Below are 14507 nucleotides of genomic sequence, written 5' to 3'. Positions count from 1 at the left end.
TCAAACATTTGGTTCCAGTTCCAGCATCTCACAAGCCTTTCCAGAGAAGGTAAATTAGAATTATCCAGCAAACACTTTTGCAGCTTTTTGTTAAGGAAAATGTACTGTCTTTGGCCTCTCTGACCTTGCCAGAAATAACTCCTGGTGAGACCCACATTTCAGAAGCTCTCTTCACAGTGAAGGAGCCTTTCAGAAGTATAAATTATCCTTCATTGCCTACACACAAAGAAAAATCTTCAGTTTTGGTGATATGCTGAAATTCCCAGGAGAATAATTTGAGTTTGAAATAGGCAAAGGACAAATTACCTGAAAGGCTCCAATTGCAAATATGGGGGAGAAGGTCTTACCTTTAACACAGCAGCTATCTGTTGTTGGTAAGGGAGTAGGCTAATAAAACTTGCAAAGTGGTTTTGACTTGCAAAAGTATGTTTTGACTGAGTAAAAAGAGAAAGACAGTTGATGTTTTGAGACAAATTGTTGAATGCAAAACACCTATATGCAAGGTTACATAAAGATAGCAGCTTAATTTGTGAGGTGAATACAAGCCAAGCCATGTTATGCCAATAGGAATTAATAGTCCCAGTCCACTTAGGAGCCACAGGCAGCATACACCATCTGCATTAGCTTCTGCATCAATGAAGGAAGCAACTAGACTGAAGAACAAAAAAAAAGGGGGGGCTTTGAAAGAAGGCCTCTTCCTTCAGGAAATTTCTGATATTTGCTTTTTGTCTTGTTTTGGCCAGTGTAGTGGCTGTGAGTGTGAGAAGGCTTGTTTGTTAATAATTGAGTTGACCTGGGTAACCAGCAGTAATGTGACTTAGCTTGTATTTTGTTTGGGGGGTTTATGCATATGGAATTCTTTATAATATGCATAACTTTGTGTATGTAAATGGAGGGACACACCTATTGAACCTAGGAAACACAGTGAAGCTAGCAACTTCATAAACATTTAGTTGCACCTCCTTGCTCCTTGAGAGCATTCCTGCACTGAAGGGTTGTTGACAGGGTCAAACACGGGACTTTGATAGAGGCATTGCCACTGCTTCGCTGTAGGCACTTACAGCTGAACTTGACTGATTTAAGGAGGAGGAGCAGCTCTTTAGAGGAGCTGAGAGCCAGCTCCTAGCACCTGAGGTGGGCACTCCTGCAATGAGAGCTCTCTCTGAGTAACTAGAACAGAAACCCAAGCAAGTAAGGCAGCTCCTGCAGCTGGGTGGTTTACGGGAAAAACTGCAAGCACCCCCTCCTTCTCCACTCCTGAGTGACTTGGCCCTGCTGCTCATGCTGTTAGAAAACCATCGTGAGTCTTAATCACTGGGTTTGCACTCTGATGAGTGACAGTGGTTACATGTCCTTCCCAACATCAGGTGCTCCCATCCTGCAAGGTTTCTTCCATGCTGACTTGACTCCTGACCTTTGACAGGAGGCAAGATCCTGCTCAGTTCAAAATCCTCATAAGCTGAACTTACGTGACTGCACAATGGCAGTGGTGAGGAAAAATACGATTATTAACTTTTAAACCTGGTAACGGCAGCAGCCAGGGCACCAGAGCTTAGCACAAGCTAAGTTATTCTGGCAGCAAGCTCTGCATTTTTGCCTAGAGCCTACTCCTGTGGATCAGCTAACATTCTTAAAGCTAGCTCAGCTATCCTTGCTGTGCTCTGCAGGCAGCAGTGCAAGTCCACACAGTTACTTCAGTGTGATGGTGGTCTATCAGACCTTCAAACGGAGTCCTGTACTGCATAAGAGAGCAGTCGGGTGTCGTGTGAGCATAAAATTGTGGCCATTGCACCCTTTTCCTCAAGGACTGTCATAGCACTTGTTCATTTATGTGATTTCCTTTGTTAGTTTCTGTGACAGGGAGGTGAGAGGTCAGAAAGATGGTGAGTGATTTAAGGGTACATGAGCTGTACACACCTAATCCCCCTATGCCCATTAGTGGAGGTGCTAGACAGGTGCTTGCCCCACTTTGATGTGAACATGTGTAGGCAGGGTCCAGCTGGGAAGAGGTGGATGCCTGCAGTCCGTGTGTGCCTTCACAGAAACAAACAGGTTGAAAATGCCCAGCAGGTAGAGAGAAGCTCACAGAAGTGAGCTTTGCAGGATGCAGAACTTTGCTACTGAAATTGAGGATGCCTGTAACAAAGTGGAGAACAGGCAGGTTTGCTGAGCTGTGAGGTGTCAGGTTTGTGTTACCTTTTGGCAGCTGAAACAGCTGGTTCCTTGGCTGTTAGGCATGGTGCTTTTCAGGCTGAGCAGGAAGGCCTGGACATGCAGAGCATCAACTATAGGTTGAAGGCCAAACAGACAAAGGGTGGACATAAAAGTAGAGTGGAAACAAGGAGAACAGTGAGCAAGAGGAAGTGCTCTGCCAACCACAGGTTGTCCACAGACCACAGTCTGAGATACACAGCTTCCTGAGCTATTTGTCACCAGCGTGGACCAGTAACACAAGTGTTCTGCATGGTAGGAGGGGTTACTGAAACAGGCATGGGGCATACTGAGCCTGTCATATCACTTCCATTATCAAATTTTCCTGTGGCTTGCTTAACACCCTACATCTTTTCCCTTTCTTTTTGCTTATCAGGCAACAAGAAACTTGTTTGTTGTTTCTGACTAATGGGTGGCAATCAGCTGGGGGTCATCTATGGAGATCTCAAGAGCTTTCTTCTCCTTCTGCTTTTTGGGGTTTTCATTGTGATTTTTTTCCTATTTGTTGGTTTGACTTTTGTCAGATCTCTTGGCTCTATTATGAAAAAGTATCGAAGCCTGAATTTTCTGTGAAGCAGTGGTACACGTAGAAGTATACAAAGAATAACACAAAGTGGTATACGAAGAAATATTTGGTCCACTAAGTTACCTGTTATGCTGTGAGCTTTTCTGTGTCCCACCTTGCTGCCTTCCCATCTTCCTGTTTTATGATGAAATGACACAAGAAGTTTAAAGATGATGGTGCTCTCCCTATAGCTAGGTTGTGTGCAGTGTCTCAATTCCACCACCTGCTGGAAGAAAGAAATGAGAATCCAGGAAGGTGACCCAAGACAGGTCCAAAAGGTAAATTAATCCTTCTCCTCCATCTTGGATTAATTTAAACTGAACTGCAAGTGAGCAAAGATGGGCTGGTTTATGAGAATAATGAGAAGGCATCAAGAAGTGACCACATCTGAGATGGAAGCAAAATGAAGCTTGATGTCCTCTAACTGGGGCATTGCATAACTTCCCACCCAGTGAACTGAAAGTAACAGCATATGAATTCACATGTGTCTGAACAAACATTTTAATGACTCTAATCAGACGTTATATCAAACCAAGGAAAGCATGGGTAGCTATGTATGTAGCCAGGGTCTAAATGATAGAACCTTGTTGCATTTATTTTTCTGCATGTGACTATTCCTTCTCCAGTGTGCTGGCATCAGAACTTCATGCTCTTTTCAGCAGGAAGGTGGCTATGAAAGAAAAGGGATACAGGGGTCTGCCTCTGTCACCAGTGACACAGAGCTCTGCAGCAAAGTCCAACTGGGTTGGTTGTGACATGAGATGTAAAACAGGGCTGTGAGTTTTCTGTCAGTTTCTTAATCTCAGCACCATCATCTGACCCATCTCCATGAATCCCCATACTGCCAACTCCCTCTTTTATCCATAAGAAATACCAGCATTCTCATCTACTTCCACCAGGACTGGTGTGTCAGTTTCAGGAGCTTCTATGTTTTCCTCCTGCTTCACATGCTCCTTGTAAACTATGCTATGTGCATAAAGAATTTCAGATGCAAGCTGGCTTGCCTTGAATGATATCATTTCAGGTACCAGGTGGCTTTGGAGCAAAAAGTTGCTTCTCACTTAGAACATGGAGTTTATGGCCACTTGTCCATCTTTCTCCCTCAGCAGCAAGCTAGGTGGCACACAGTTGAAGACCTGTTGTGCCTGCTCTGCTATAACTATACCAGATACCAGAGTATCTCTTTCTTTGAGGATTAGCACACCAAATCCTTGCTCTTGCTCTGATTTGATGTCATCTAATATTCAGGGTGAAGGGAAACAAAAAATCAATAAAACATTAAAATAAAATCTAGCTTCAAGTTCTTACACCTGGTTTATTTAAACAATGCTAAGGCCCTCAGCCTTCACTTACCATTGTACTACAGAGCATTCGGTTTCTGATTTGTTTTAATAACCGCTGATGCATCTTCTGTGATCTGGTGACAGGCAGAAGCTGCAAATAGGCAGAAGTGAAGAATTCACCTGACAGTCCCTGCTGCTATTACACACGGTGTCTGTGCGTCTCAGCTGCCTCAGAGTGATCAGGTCTATATAGCAGAGCCAGGAAGTTCTTAGTCTCAGCAAGTTTGTGACAGTATTTCTGAAGTCCCTTGCAAAGGTTTGCCCAGGTCTGAACCTTCATGAAATTCAGTGGATTATATCCCCTTGCAGTTCTGATGATTTCTGGGAATATGCAGCTGCCAAGTGTAGCTCTTAATTTCTAAAGCAATGAGTCATGGTGGTGCCATTACTTCAGTGTACAGTCACTGTGCAATAATTCAAATCACCATTGTCATTATTATTACTTCCAACCATCAACCTAATACCTTCTGCCAAACTGGAGCAGGTGTGTGAATGTAATCACTGTGCAATTAATTAACCTGCGCTGCCAGTCAGTATGCAGCACCCTGCATCCCAGCCGAGTTAAGTTAAGCAGAGCGGATGCAGTATTTAAAAGTACTTTGCAGTAAGAACTCAATCAAATAAGAAATGAAAGCCAGGCAGCTCTAGGGCCAGCTTTTCAGCTTCACATCACGCCTGACAAAAATGAGCACCTGCCTATATCAGTTCAAGGGTTTTTCAGGACTGTGGTAGAAGGAGGATGGAGTTGTGTGTTATTTCTGAAAACCATGAGCTTAGAAATCATCTGATGCATGAATTCTGAGTGAGTGAAATAGCAAAGGCCAGCTGCTCACCGCGATGCCCCACAAATCCCTTCTACTGGCAGCACAGCAAGAACCTGGGAGCTGCCTGGGCTCCCTCCTGTCTGTGCAGATACAGAGCTACAGCAGAGACAGATTAAATTGCTAGATTAAGCAGTCCCACAGCCCAGCATCTGGACCTTTGTGACAGTTGTGCCTAGGAAAGAAGTCAAGCATTGGTGCTATAACTGTGTCAACTGACGTGTCATTACAGCTGGAAAAGATCTGTTAAGTCATTCACTCCCATTCTTAGCCAGTGCAGGATCTGACTCAAAGTGTTTGCTACTGCTCTTAACACAGCATTTTAAGAGATCTGGGCAATGCAATCCTTTTCCCCTTCTCTTGGGAACTACATCATCTAACTTGCTGCCAGGAAGCGGCTAGTCTAACATTCCCCTGTTTCAAGATGATCCCGTTAATGACTCTTCATGCCTTTCCTGTCTATCAAGGCCTTCCCCTTCACTGAGCAGTCCTTTCCTTCCTCTGGACTGGAACAATAGCCTGCAAACTTTCTTTTGGGCTGGCTTTTGAGAGGAGGATACCTCACAGCAGGACTCTCATTCCTGAGGGTCCCCAAAAGGCTGGGTTCCTGTTCTGCCAAAAAGCCTCATCCACTGCCCTTAATTATCTGCACTGAAAGACCCCACACACTCAAATAATGAGATGTTTCCATTAAGACAAATATTCCCGGGTTCTTATTTTTTTTTATCTCCTATGTCTATATTTGGAATTATTTTCTATTTTTTATCTGTACTCCAAAACTTAGACAACAGGCCCTGGGTGCAGTCATATGTGTTGGAAGGGCAGCTCTGTTATTTTTCTTCACCAGCCTGTTGTTGCCAAACCTGCATTGCTGCTGTGAGCAGAACTCCAGACAAGGTGACTGGGCTGAGCACCTCCCTGCCTGCATCAAACCTGGGTTCCTCCATGAGGAATACCATGCCAGAATCACTACATGCCTGGTGCTCACCAGGTCCAAGCTGCTTTGTATTAATTCCTTATCTTAGTTGATATCCTCATTTCCCTCCAGGCAATGGGATTCCTGAGCATCAGTGCTTTGCTGGCCCTTTTCACCCTACATAGCTGATGGGTATCAATTCAATTCAGCATCACTGGAGCTCTTGCAGTGCTTATCACCTTTTGGTCCTGCAGCAAGACATTATCAGCATTAGTCTGATTTTGATCTGGGCTTCACACATCATTGGCAAGATTAGATTCATGCTTGCGTAATTTGGGGAGTAGCTTTTGCTACTTTGCTTTTAGTGCTATGGAACATTTCATTATAACTCACCTTTCTTTTTCTTCAGCTGGTTACTTCTTTCCCATTCCCAAGTATGAATGTTGCCATCCAACACAGGTTTTCCTTTCACATGGTTACTAAGCATTTCTTTTGGTTTCGTCTGTAAAGAAAGAAGTGGAGAGATGAATCAGGTTAACTTCCTTTGCTGCTTTACTCTATATGGCCAGATGATACTGATTAAAATCATATGCTGTCGTATCAGAAAGAAATTTCCCCACCTGTGTGACAAGCTGGGCTTTTATCACAAGTGAAGAGAGTGTTTCACTTATTTCTGTTTGCTTTTTTAAGCACAGCTCTCTCATTCTCACTGTCTTGACTATGATCTTGAAAATGGATTGATTAAAATCAAGCTTCCCTGGACTGATAGACTGAGTCAGCAACTGGAGTTGCAAAGGAACATGTATTTTCTAAGGAAGCTGTTTCTGTAGGGTTGCAAAAGAAAAAAACTACTAAAAATAAAATCTTACTGTTGGTTTGGGGATTTGAAAGGCTGTTTTTATTAAAAATAACTTTTGAGATAAGCATATTGCGTTAGGCAAGGCCTTTGAAAGGACTGTCTTTTAGTAGTTTATGTCTGATCTTATTTGAAATGTACAGCTTTAAGATCTGTATCTTTACAAAGGAAAAGGCAGTCTTGAAGTAAGACCACATCAAAAGTGAGTCCTCCCCTTTTCAGCTCTGACATCTAAGCAGCAAAACTGGTGCAGAAAAACATGTTTTGTGTAAGTTCTCCATTTTTTTTACTTTTAGATTGAATTAATCAAAGGAGAAGCCCACATCCATGAGATGTAGCCTTATCCAGTAGAGCTCTTTTGACCAGACCTTTCAGCACAAGTATTTCCACTGACTGCAGTGCTAAGCACGTACATAAATACTTTGTTGAATCAGTGGCATAGCTATAAACCAGCTTTTAATACCAGTCTGCCAATAGACTGCAGGAACTAAAAATAAATAGAATCAGTTCTTTGTGTCTCTGATCAGAGCAGGAATCTAAAAGAGTGAGTGTCCCAGATCTTTAATGTTCTCAACAGCATAATTTCTGTGTTCTTATATCTTGTAAAGCTGAGAATAAGCCCTGAGACATAAGGTGTGACTGGGCATTGCTAACATGCGGTGCTGCAGGATAGCCCCTCTCTTGTCACTCAGCACCTCCCATGCACCTTTTTGGAGCTTACAATTGTTGCTTTAGGACTGGCCAAAATTACAAATGTGGCAGGAAAAAGCAAAATCAAGTCTTCATTTCCTGTCTCCTGAAGGTCCCTCTGGTGTTTCTCCACATTTACTCTGCTCCCTTCCATTCCCCACCCTTGGTGCAGGGAAAGGGTTTTCTATGTCTGTGCCCTTTGAGTCTTGTTTGGCAGGACGTGCTGTGTCATGGTAAGCAACCTACTGCTGTTTGCAGTGCTGCACCCTGAATTACTCTTCTGCTGCAGATCAGCCTTTGGGAATCAGCAAGGATAGCTATTCTGCAGTGGATAATTTGCTGCTGAATGCATCCCAACACATCCTCCCTCTTCCTTCTGTACTCTGTGATTTACAGTGGAGATGGAGGATATCCCCCACCACCATCACCATGAGAGGGCACAGGTGGCTCCCTGTGGAGGGCTGGAGGAGCATCCACCTCTGCAGTCATCAGCATCAGCACAGACTCACCAGTGGAGATGGGGAGTGCTCAGTGTTACTTTTAAACAATGAGATGTCTAGGTCTGCCTTTTTTTAGACTATGTAAGCTGGGCACAGGGGTGGCTGCCAAAATGCAAAAGCAGCTGATGGTGCCTCTACCTACTCTGCAGGCTTCCTCTGAGAGGCTCTGAGAGGAAGCAGGGAAAGATACCACACTGGTGACCATCATGCAGGGAGCCCATTACAGCTCCTGTGTGATCGGAAAAGCACTGACAGTGGCAGGGGCACAAGGTGAGCTGCAGGCTGCCTGGCCCCTGCACACCTCAGACAGATGCTGTGGCAGGGGGGATGTATGTATTCCCAGTGGATAGCAAGGCCTTTGGCCTTTTTCCTCTGTTGCATCACTCCCTTTGAAGCCATGAAACATTGCTTTGATCCTCTAGCTGGAGGATGGGGTCCAGGGGACAATCATGCTCTGTCCTCTACAGTTCTGGCTGCCCCTGTACATCCCTTACCTCTGTCTCTGGGTACCTGTGTTTTGACAGTGTAGATAGATGAGCTGAAAACAACAGACCCCAGCACAGAGCACCCTGCAAGCCTGTGGCCTGAAACCCAAGTGTACATCGTCACCATGAGGCTATAATCCTTAGGATGGGGCATATCTGTTTCAAGGCCTGTGCACCTAGTTTGCCTCTGTTGTTGCAAGGTGTCTGTGGTCTGATGCCCCTCAAGGAATTCTCCTGATGTGTAAGTGCCTCTGTGTGTGCCTGTGTGTTTGCATTTACAGTCCTTACTCCCCCCAGGTTTTCCATTTGCAGTTCTGCTTACAAGGGACTCCCTTGCTGTGTTTCAGCCATATCACAGATTCCAGCAAAGACGGAAAAGAGACACATCTCTGTCAGGCCACTGCCCTGCGAAACTGCCTCCCACTTCCAGGGATCAGCATCCTTGATAGACTCATCAAGACTTGTCCTGTCTGGCTTCAGCTGAATATGAACCGGGAAAGGGCTGGGGTGACACTTGGTAAAGAAACAGCTGGGGTAAGTCCAAAGCGGTTTCAGTTCAGACAATCACATTTCCTGTCTTTGGTGGAGCTGCTTAGGAGAGTAGCACTTTTTTCGTGTGGAAGCAAAAATGCTCAGCAGACTGCTCTCTGATTCCATTAGCTTTTGATGCTTTAGCCACTCACAATAGCACAAGACATACAATGGCATGTAGACTCATGGAGATGTCTTCCCATTCCCCACCATACCCTTGGCTACACTAATTTAGAGTAATAAAAATTAGATTCCCTGAAGAAAAAACTTCTACGTTCTGGGAGCTGGTGGGAGTCATTCTTCCTGCAATCTGGCCATCATAAGCTGAGTGTTAGAAAATGGCAGACTCATGCAAAGCTCAGAGCTTGCTTGACGAAAACAGCTCTGTAGGAAAGGGAGCTTCCCATTCCTGGGGTCTTGGAGGTAAGCCATGGCAGGGAGTGGGTATCCTGGTCAGGTCTGTGGATTGCAGGTGCAAGTGACCTGAGCTGATGCCAAACCACAAGGGGAACTCACTCATTCCTGCTCTCTGAGGAGGTTTGGACCTGTTCCTTGGCTGAGTCAGTCTATCCAAGGGCTAAAAGCTGACACAGCCAAGTGCTAACCTACATAGGATTTGCCTGATCAACCTAGACTGTGCAGTGCACCTCACCCTGAACTTCTCAGACAAGTTGAGCAAATTGTTCTCTTTGTTTTCCTGCACTGACTGTAAAAGGAGACCAGAATGACTGTTTCTGATATAGCAGTGCATGGTCAGGACCTCCTCAGTCCTGCAGGCAGGGCTATTCCACACTTCTGGAATAGCTCTGGGGATAAACCTTGCCTCTCTTCCCCCTGCTCTCACCTTCCTCGGGCACAGTCTCCAGCTGCAGCTTGAAACAGGCAGAAGAGCTGATGTATCAGAGGTGTCCCATGGCAAATGCAGGCTCTCCTGCCCACTCTGAGCAATCCTGAAGCTGAATCAGCACTGCAGCTTTCCCGCCACTGATGAAAATGGAAGAGACTGGTTTGTGTACCAGCCCTGGCCCAGGCAGTAGGATTAGGTACAGCTCAGAAACCCCACCTGATTCCCATCTGAACGGCCATGGTCCAATTCTAGCCTTTGGAGCCATGGCAACCAGTTGTGACAATCAGGAAAATAGAAGTGATTCATTTCCAGGTTTCACTTCTTTCATTGCTTACATTTAATTTCAGATGTAGCACTTGACCAATGCTATGTGAGATAGTGAGGACTGAGACCCAGGGTCATGGTAGCCTCTGGAGGAGGGTTAGAGGGACAATGCTATCACATGGGTAGTAGGACCTGCGGAAGAGGGAGCCTTTACAGCTTTTTCCTACCTGCAGATACTCTCTGTGATGCAGGTGGGGGGTGCCCTGCTTTAGATATAGGCCAGTTTCAAGCATGTGCTTGTTTGTCATGTATGTATTTAGATTTTCTCTGCACTGCTGGTGAACCTGAGCCCATGGGCATCAGTTTCTTATGAATGGCACTGTGAGAGATTGTAAAGCTGCTCTAAACACACATGTTTAAGATGGGTGCTTCAGAGTGACAGGAGATTCTCTTATGACTGGGGCTCATGCAAAGAAAGGTCCTGGCTTCTAGTCAACCATTTTTTAATTCCTCTGTCCAAGAAATTAATGTTTCCTTGATAGATTTCCACTGCATCATAGTTGATAAATGATTTTACCAACTCACAGTTTTTCTTTCTAATATCAATATCCAGAGTCCAGAATTAGCCCAAATTTTAAATTCAGTTTTTATAAATATGCCTTGACTTTCTCCTGCCAAAATCTGCTATCAAAGACCAGATAAAAGTGAAGATTACTTTGTCTTTATATCTGTGGTTTCAAGATACAAGCTAAAAATATCTTTGACAATGAGCTTTAACTAGGAATACACTCAGGAGCTCACACAATATAAAGAATGAGATATTTTTCTTCTTTTTTTTTTTTTAATTCTATTTCTTCCTTTATATTTTTGTCTTCTTTTTTCCTTTCTTTCATTTCTTTTGCCTTCTGTCTTTTCTTCTTTCTTCCTAATTTCTCATTTTATTCTAGTTTCTTTATTCTTTCCTCCTCCTTCTTTTTTTCTTTTTTCTTTTTCTCCTTTTCCTCTTTGGTGGGAACCAATGGCTACAGTGCTTCCACTGGTTCCAGTTAAAGTCTCAGGGGCTTCTTCTTAATGATGTGTATGAACATGTGAAGGGAGGGAGTACAGAAGACTCAGCCAGACTGTTCTCAGTGGTATGCAGTGAAAAGATGAGGTGCAGTGGGCATATCTTGAAAAACACAAAATCTTTTTAAATATTAAGAAAAGCTTTTTTACTGTCAGGGTGATCAAACACTGGCACAGGTTGTCCAAGATGCTGTAGAGTCTCCATCATTGGAGATATTAAAAGCCTGTCAAGACACAGCCCTGAGTGACTTGCTGTAGTTGATTTATCTTTGGGCATGGTGGTTGGACTGGATGATATCCAGAGTTTCTTCTAGCCACATCTGCTGTGATTTTGGGACCAGTCAATACACCCAAGTCCGTGCTGCTACCCAGAGGGATCTTCGACAAGCTGGGGAGACAGGGCTGGCAGAAACCTTCCAAAAGTCAACAAGGGCAAAGGCAAGGCTCTGCCCCAGGAAGACAGACCCCTGGCAGTGACCTGGGCTGGCACTGCCTGCCTGGGAAGTGCTGTGGGAAAGGCCCACAGTGGTGAGCAGTGATCTGGGCACAGACCGACCAAGGAGAGGCTGTGGGACCAGGGTTTGCACAGCAGCCCCCTGGTACCTGCAGGGAGGTCATGGAGAAGATGGAGCTAAGCTCTGCTCAGTACTGCATGGTGGGAGGATGAGAGGCGACATTGAAACCAGAGGGGTTCAGACTGATTGCAGGGAAATACTTTCTCCCTCTGAAGACAGTAAGTGGTGGGACACATCTGGAGAGGCTGTGTGGTCTCCACCCCTGGAGGTTCTCCAGACCTGTCTGGGCAAAGCCCTGAGCAACCACCTCTGGCCTTGTGTTCAGCCAGGTATTGGACAAGAGCCCTCCTGGGGTCCCTGCCAGCCTGAATGATCTGGTCCCATGGCAGAACTTTGCCATGAGACACATGGCCAACAGGGCCTTTGGCCTTATGTTCTACTCATGGACACTTGAATACATTCCCTCTCGTAGTACAAGGAATTTGCTTGCTTTAGACCTGGACTGGGACATTCTAAGGTGGATTGTCCATGATTTAGAGCATCTATGTAAGGAGCATCACTTGACAAATTGTGGGTGTAGCTTTACACTCTTTAGTTAGTGAAATAGTTTGCCTTAGGCTTAAGTGGGACATCAGTAATGCATAGAAATTTTGCCAGCTCCTTTGCAGGTCTGAATTTCACTGATGAAATGCCCCTTTATTCATTATTTTTGTCCTGTAAAGTTCAACCAAGCGGAATGAAGCTGAAGTAAGATCATTTAAAGGTGGATTGTACTGATAAAAAACTTCACTGCCAATAATCTAAAATAAAGTTCAGAAGTTTACATAGTGTAGCTTAGCTCTTAGTTCTTTTCTCCCTTTTCAGATATTTTTGGTTAGGAAAGAGGGGAATGTGAACAACATGGTCCTTGCAGTCCGCCTACCAGTGCAGAGCGAGGCACCCGGTCTGCTGGAGTACAACATTAAAGAAGAAAAATCAAGTAAGTTCTTCACCTTCTTTTGGTCTCATTCTGGATATTGTACTGGATCCCTTTGGGATCACCAGTATTTATGTAATGTCACTTGCAATGCACAGGTTCCTCCTGTGACTGACAGCAGATCTTGTTTTTACGGTGTAGTTCAGTTAGTATTTCCTGCAGCTCCTTTACCTCAGCTCCCCTGTGGTTCTGCACCTTGTGGTATCATTTACAGACTTGCAACAGGAAAATAGATTGCCCCCAGATGAGCAGGCAGGGGCTTTGATCAAGTGCATGGAGCTGCCTTTCACCAGGTGGAAGTCCTGAGGAAAGCACAGGACCCCAACAGACTAAGCCCTGTTAACTCAAAACTCTCTATTTCTGCCACTGAATTTGAGGCCCACCAGGCATCTGACATCTACTGCATTCCCTTTTCATGCACCTCATACAGTCATATGGAACAACCGGCTATTCCTAAACTGTCTGATTGTTTTCAGTGTATCACTGTTCCTGGGAAGCACCTGGGTCTTGGTGTTGGTGGTATCAATGCTGTTCCTCATCAGACACCCATCTGCCATGAGCAAGCAAAAAATTAATCCAGTTCCCAGTCAGCCATTTCTGATGCAGCCCTCAGTGTAAGTGGATGTGTAAAGAATATGATTTCCACTTTCCAAAACATGTATATAAACATGAGATCTTTAGGATATTCATATAAACATGCACTTTAAAGAGTTCATCAAAATAATTACATATTATTTATTCATAAAAACACATTCAAACCCTCTGCCATTGAGCTCTGCCCCAAAACCAACACCCTGGGGTATACATTTTACTCTCTACTAAAACACTTGTGTTTCCACTGACAAGTATTGTGGCTTATTTCTTCCCTTTGACAGTTGCTCAAATGATTTTTTTACCTTTTCATATGTTTCCTTGCATACCTTTACATCATAAACAGACTTTGAAGCCAGAGGGAAAAGTGACTCTTTTATTCTGCTCTAATCTCAAGCACAGACCACAGGCTGCCACAGTATTGCTCCTGCACGCAGCACAGCTCCCTGCCTGGCTGCTGCATAGCCCCAGGAAAGCTTTCTCTCTCATCTGTGAGCACCTTGAAGCGCACAGGTGCAAAGGTGGCACACGTGTTCAGTGTTCCTGCATGAGGGCAGGAATAGCAAACCTTTTGCCACAACTTCTGGTGTCCAGATTAAAAATAAAAGGGTAAGGGTTAGCTGCAGGGTGGGGAAATTTTTTTCTTTAGTTATTTGAAGTTGACCTAAGGCTTAGGTTTTGCATGGTGGGGAATTGGGTTTTGCTGATTAAAATTCTCCTTTGGATAAAAGTTTAAAAATTGAATCCTGCCTAGAAATGTCATTTATAGAAGTGTTACTTCTTGATTTGTGTCCTGTCCTATTTCTTTGAGGGCAGGCACAGTAAAATGTAGTACAAAAATTTCACTGTGAGCTAGCCTAGCTAGAAAGACTTCTCTGCCGTGTTTTTCAAACTTGCTTGCTATTTCTAACTTATCACTAACTCAGTGCAAAGGATGTGATGAGAGACACAGCTTTCTGGTAGGAACAAAAATCTTCCTGATAGCTACATCTTTTGAGTTTTCATGAAGTGGAGTAGACCTGGTGTCCTTCAAACGTCGCCTGCCATTCATGAATCCCCTTTCCCAGTTCTACTGGGGACCAGCAGCTTTGGTTTTGCTGGCCTGCTCCTAGTATTTCCTTTCTGATTTGACACATAAGCAATGATCTGTCTAATGTGCTCCACAGAGAACTCTCTGTCACTTTCCGAGAGCTGACGCCTTGTAAGGGGCTTGAGGAAGTGCAAACAAGTTCTTTTCCCTTTTACCTCAGTTCAGCACATTAGTCTCCACAGACTTGATGCATTCAAATGTAAACTGAAAGCTGAATTTGCTGTGACACATATAGTTCAGA

At 44.4% G+C, this 14507-nt stretch overlaps 1 protein-coding gene across 1 annotated transcript in view; it reads left to right on the top strand.

Moving 5' to 3' along the window:
- Nucleotides 1-14507, top strand: part of RIN3 (Ras and Rab interactor 3) — a 69755-nt gene that overhangs the window by 11258 nt on the left and 43990 nt on the right. Inside the window, exons 2-3 of the mRNA XM_031049480.2 lie at nt 8735-8921; nt 12474-12588. Coding sequence (XP_030905340.2) covers nt 8735-8921; nt 12474-12588 — 302 coding nt within the window. The remainder of the gene's footprint in view (nt 1-8734; nt 8922-12473; nt 12589-14507) is intronic.

This window comes from Melopsittacus undulatus, chromosome 4 (assembly GCF_012275295.1).
Source record: "Melopsittacus undulatus isolate bMelUnd1 chromosome 4, bMelUnd1.mat.Z, whole genome shotgun sequence".
Lineage (NCBI taxonomy): Eukaryota > Metazoa > Chordata > Aves > Psittaciformes > Psittaculidae > Melopsittacus > Melopsittacus undulatus.
This window is presented reverse-complemented; position numbering and strand designations above follow the sequence as displayed.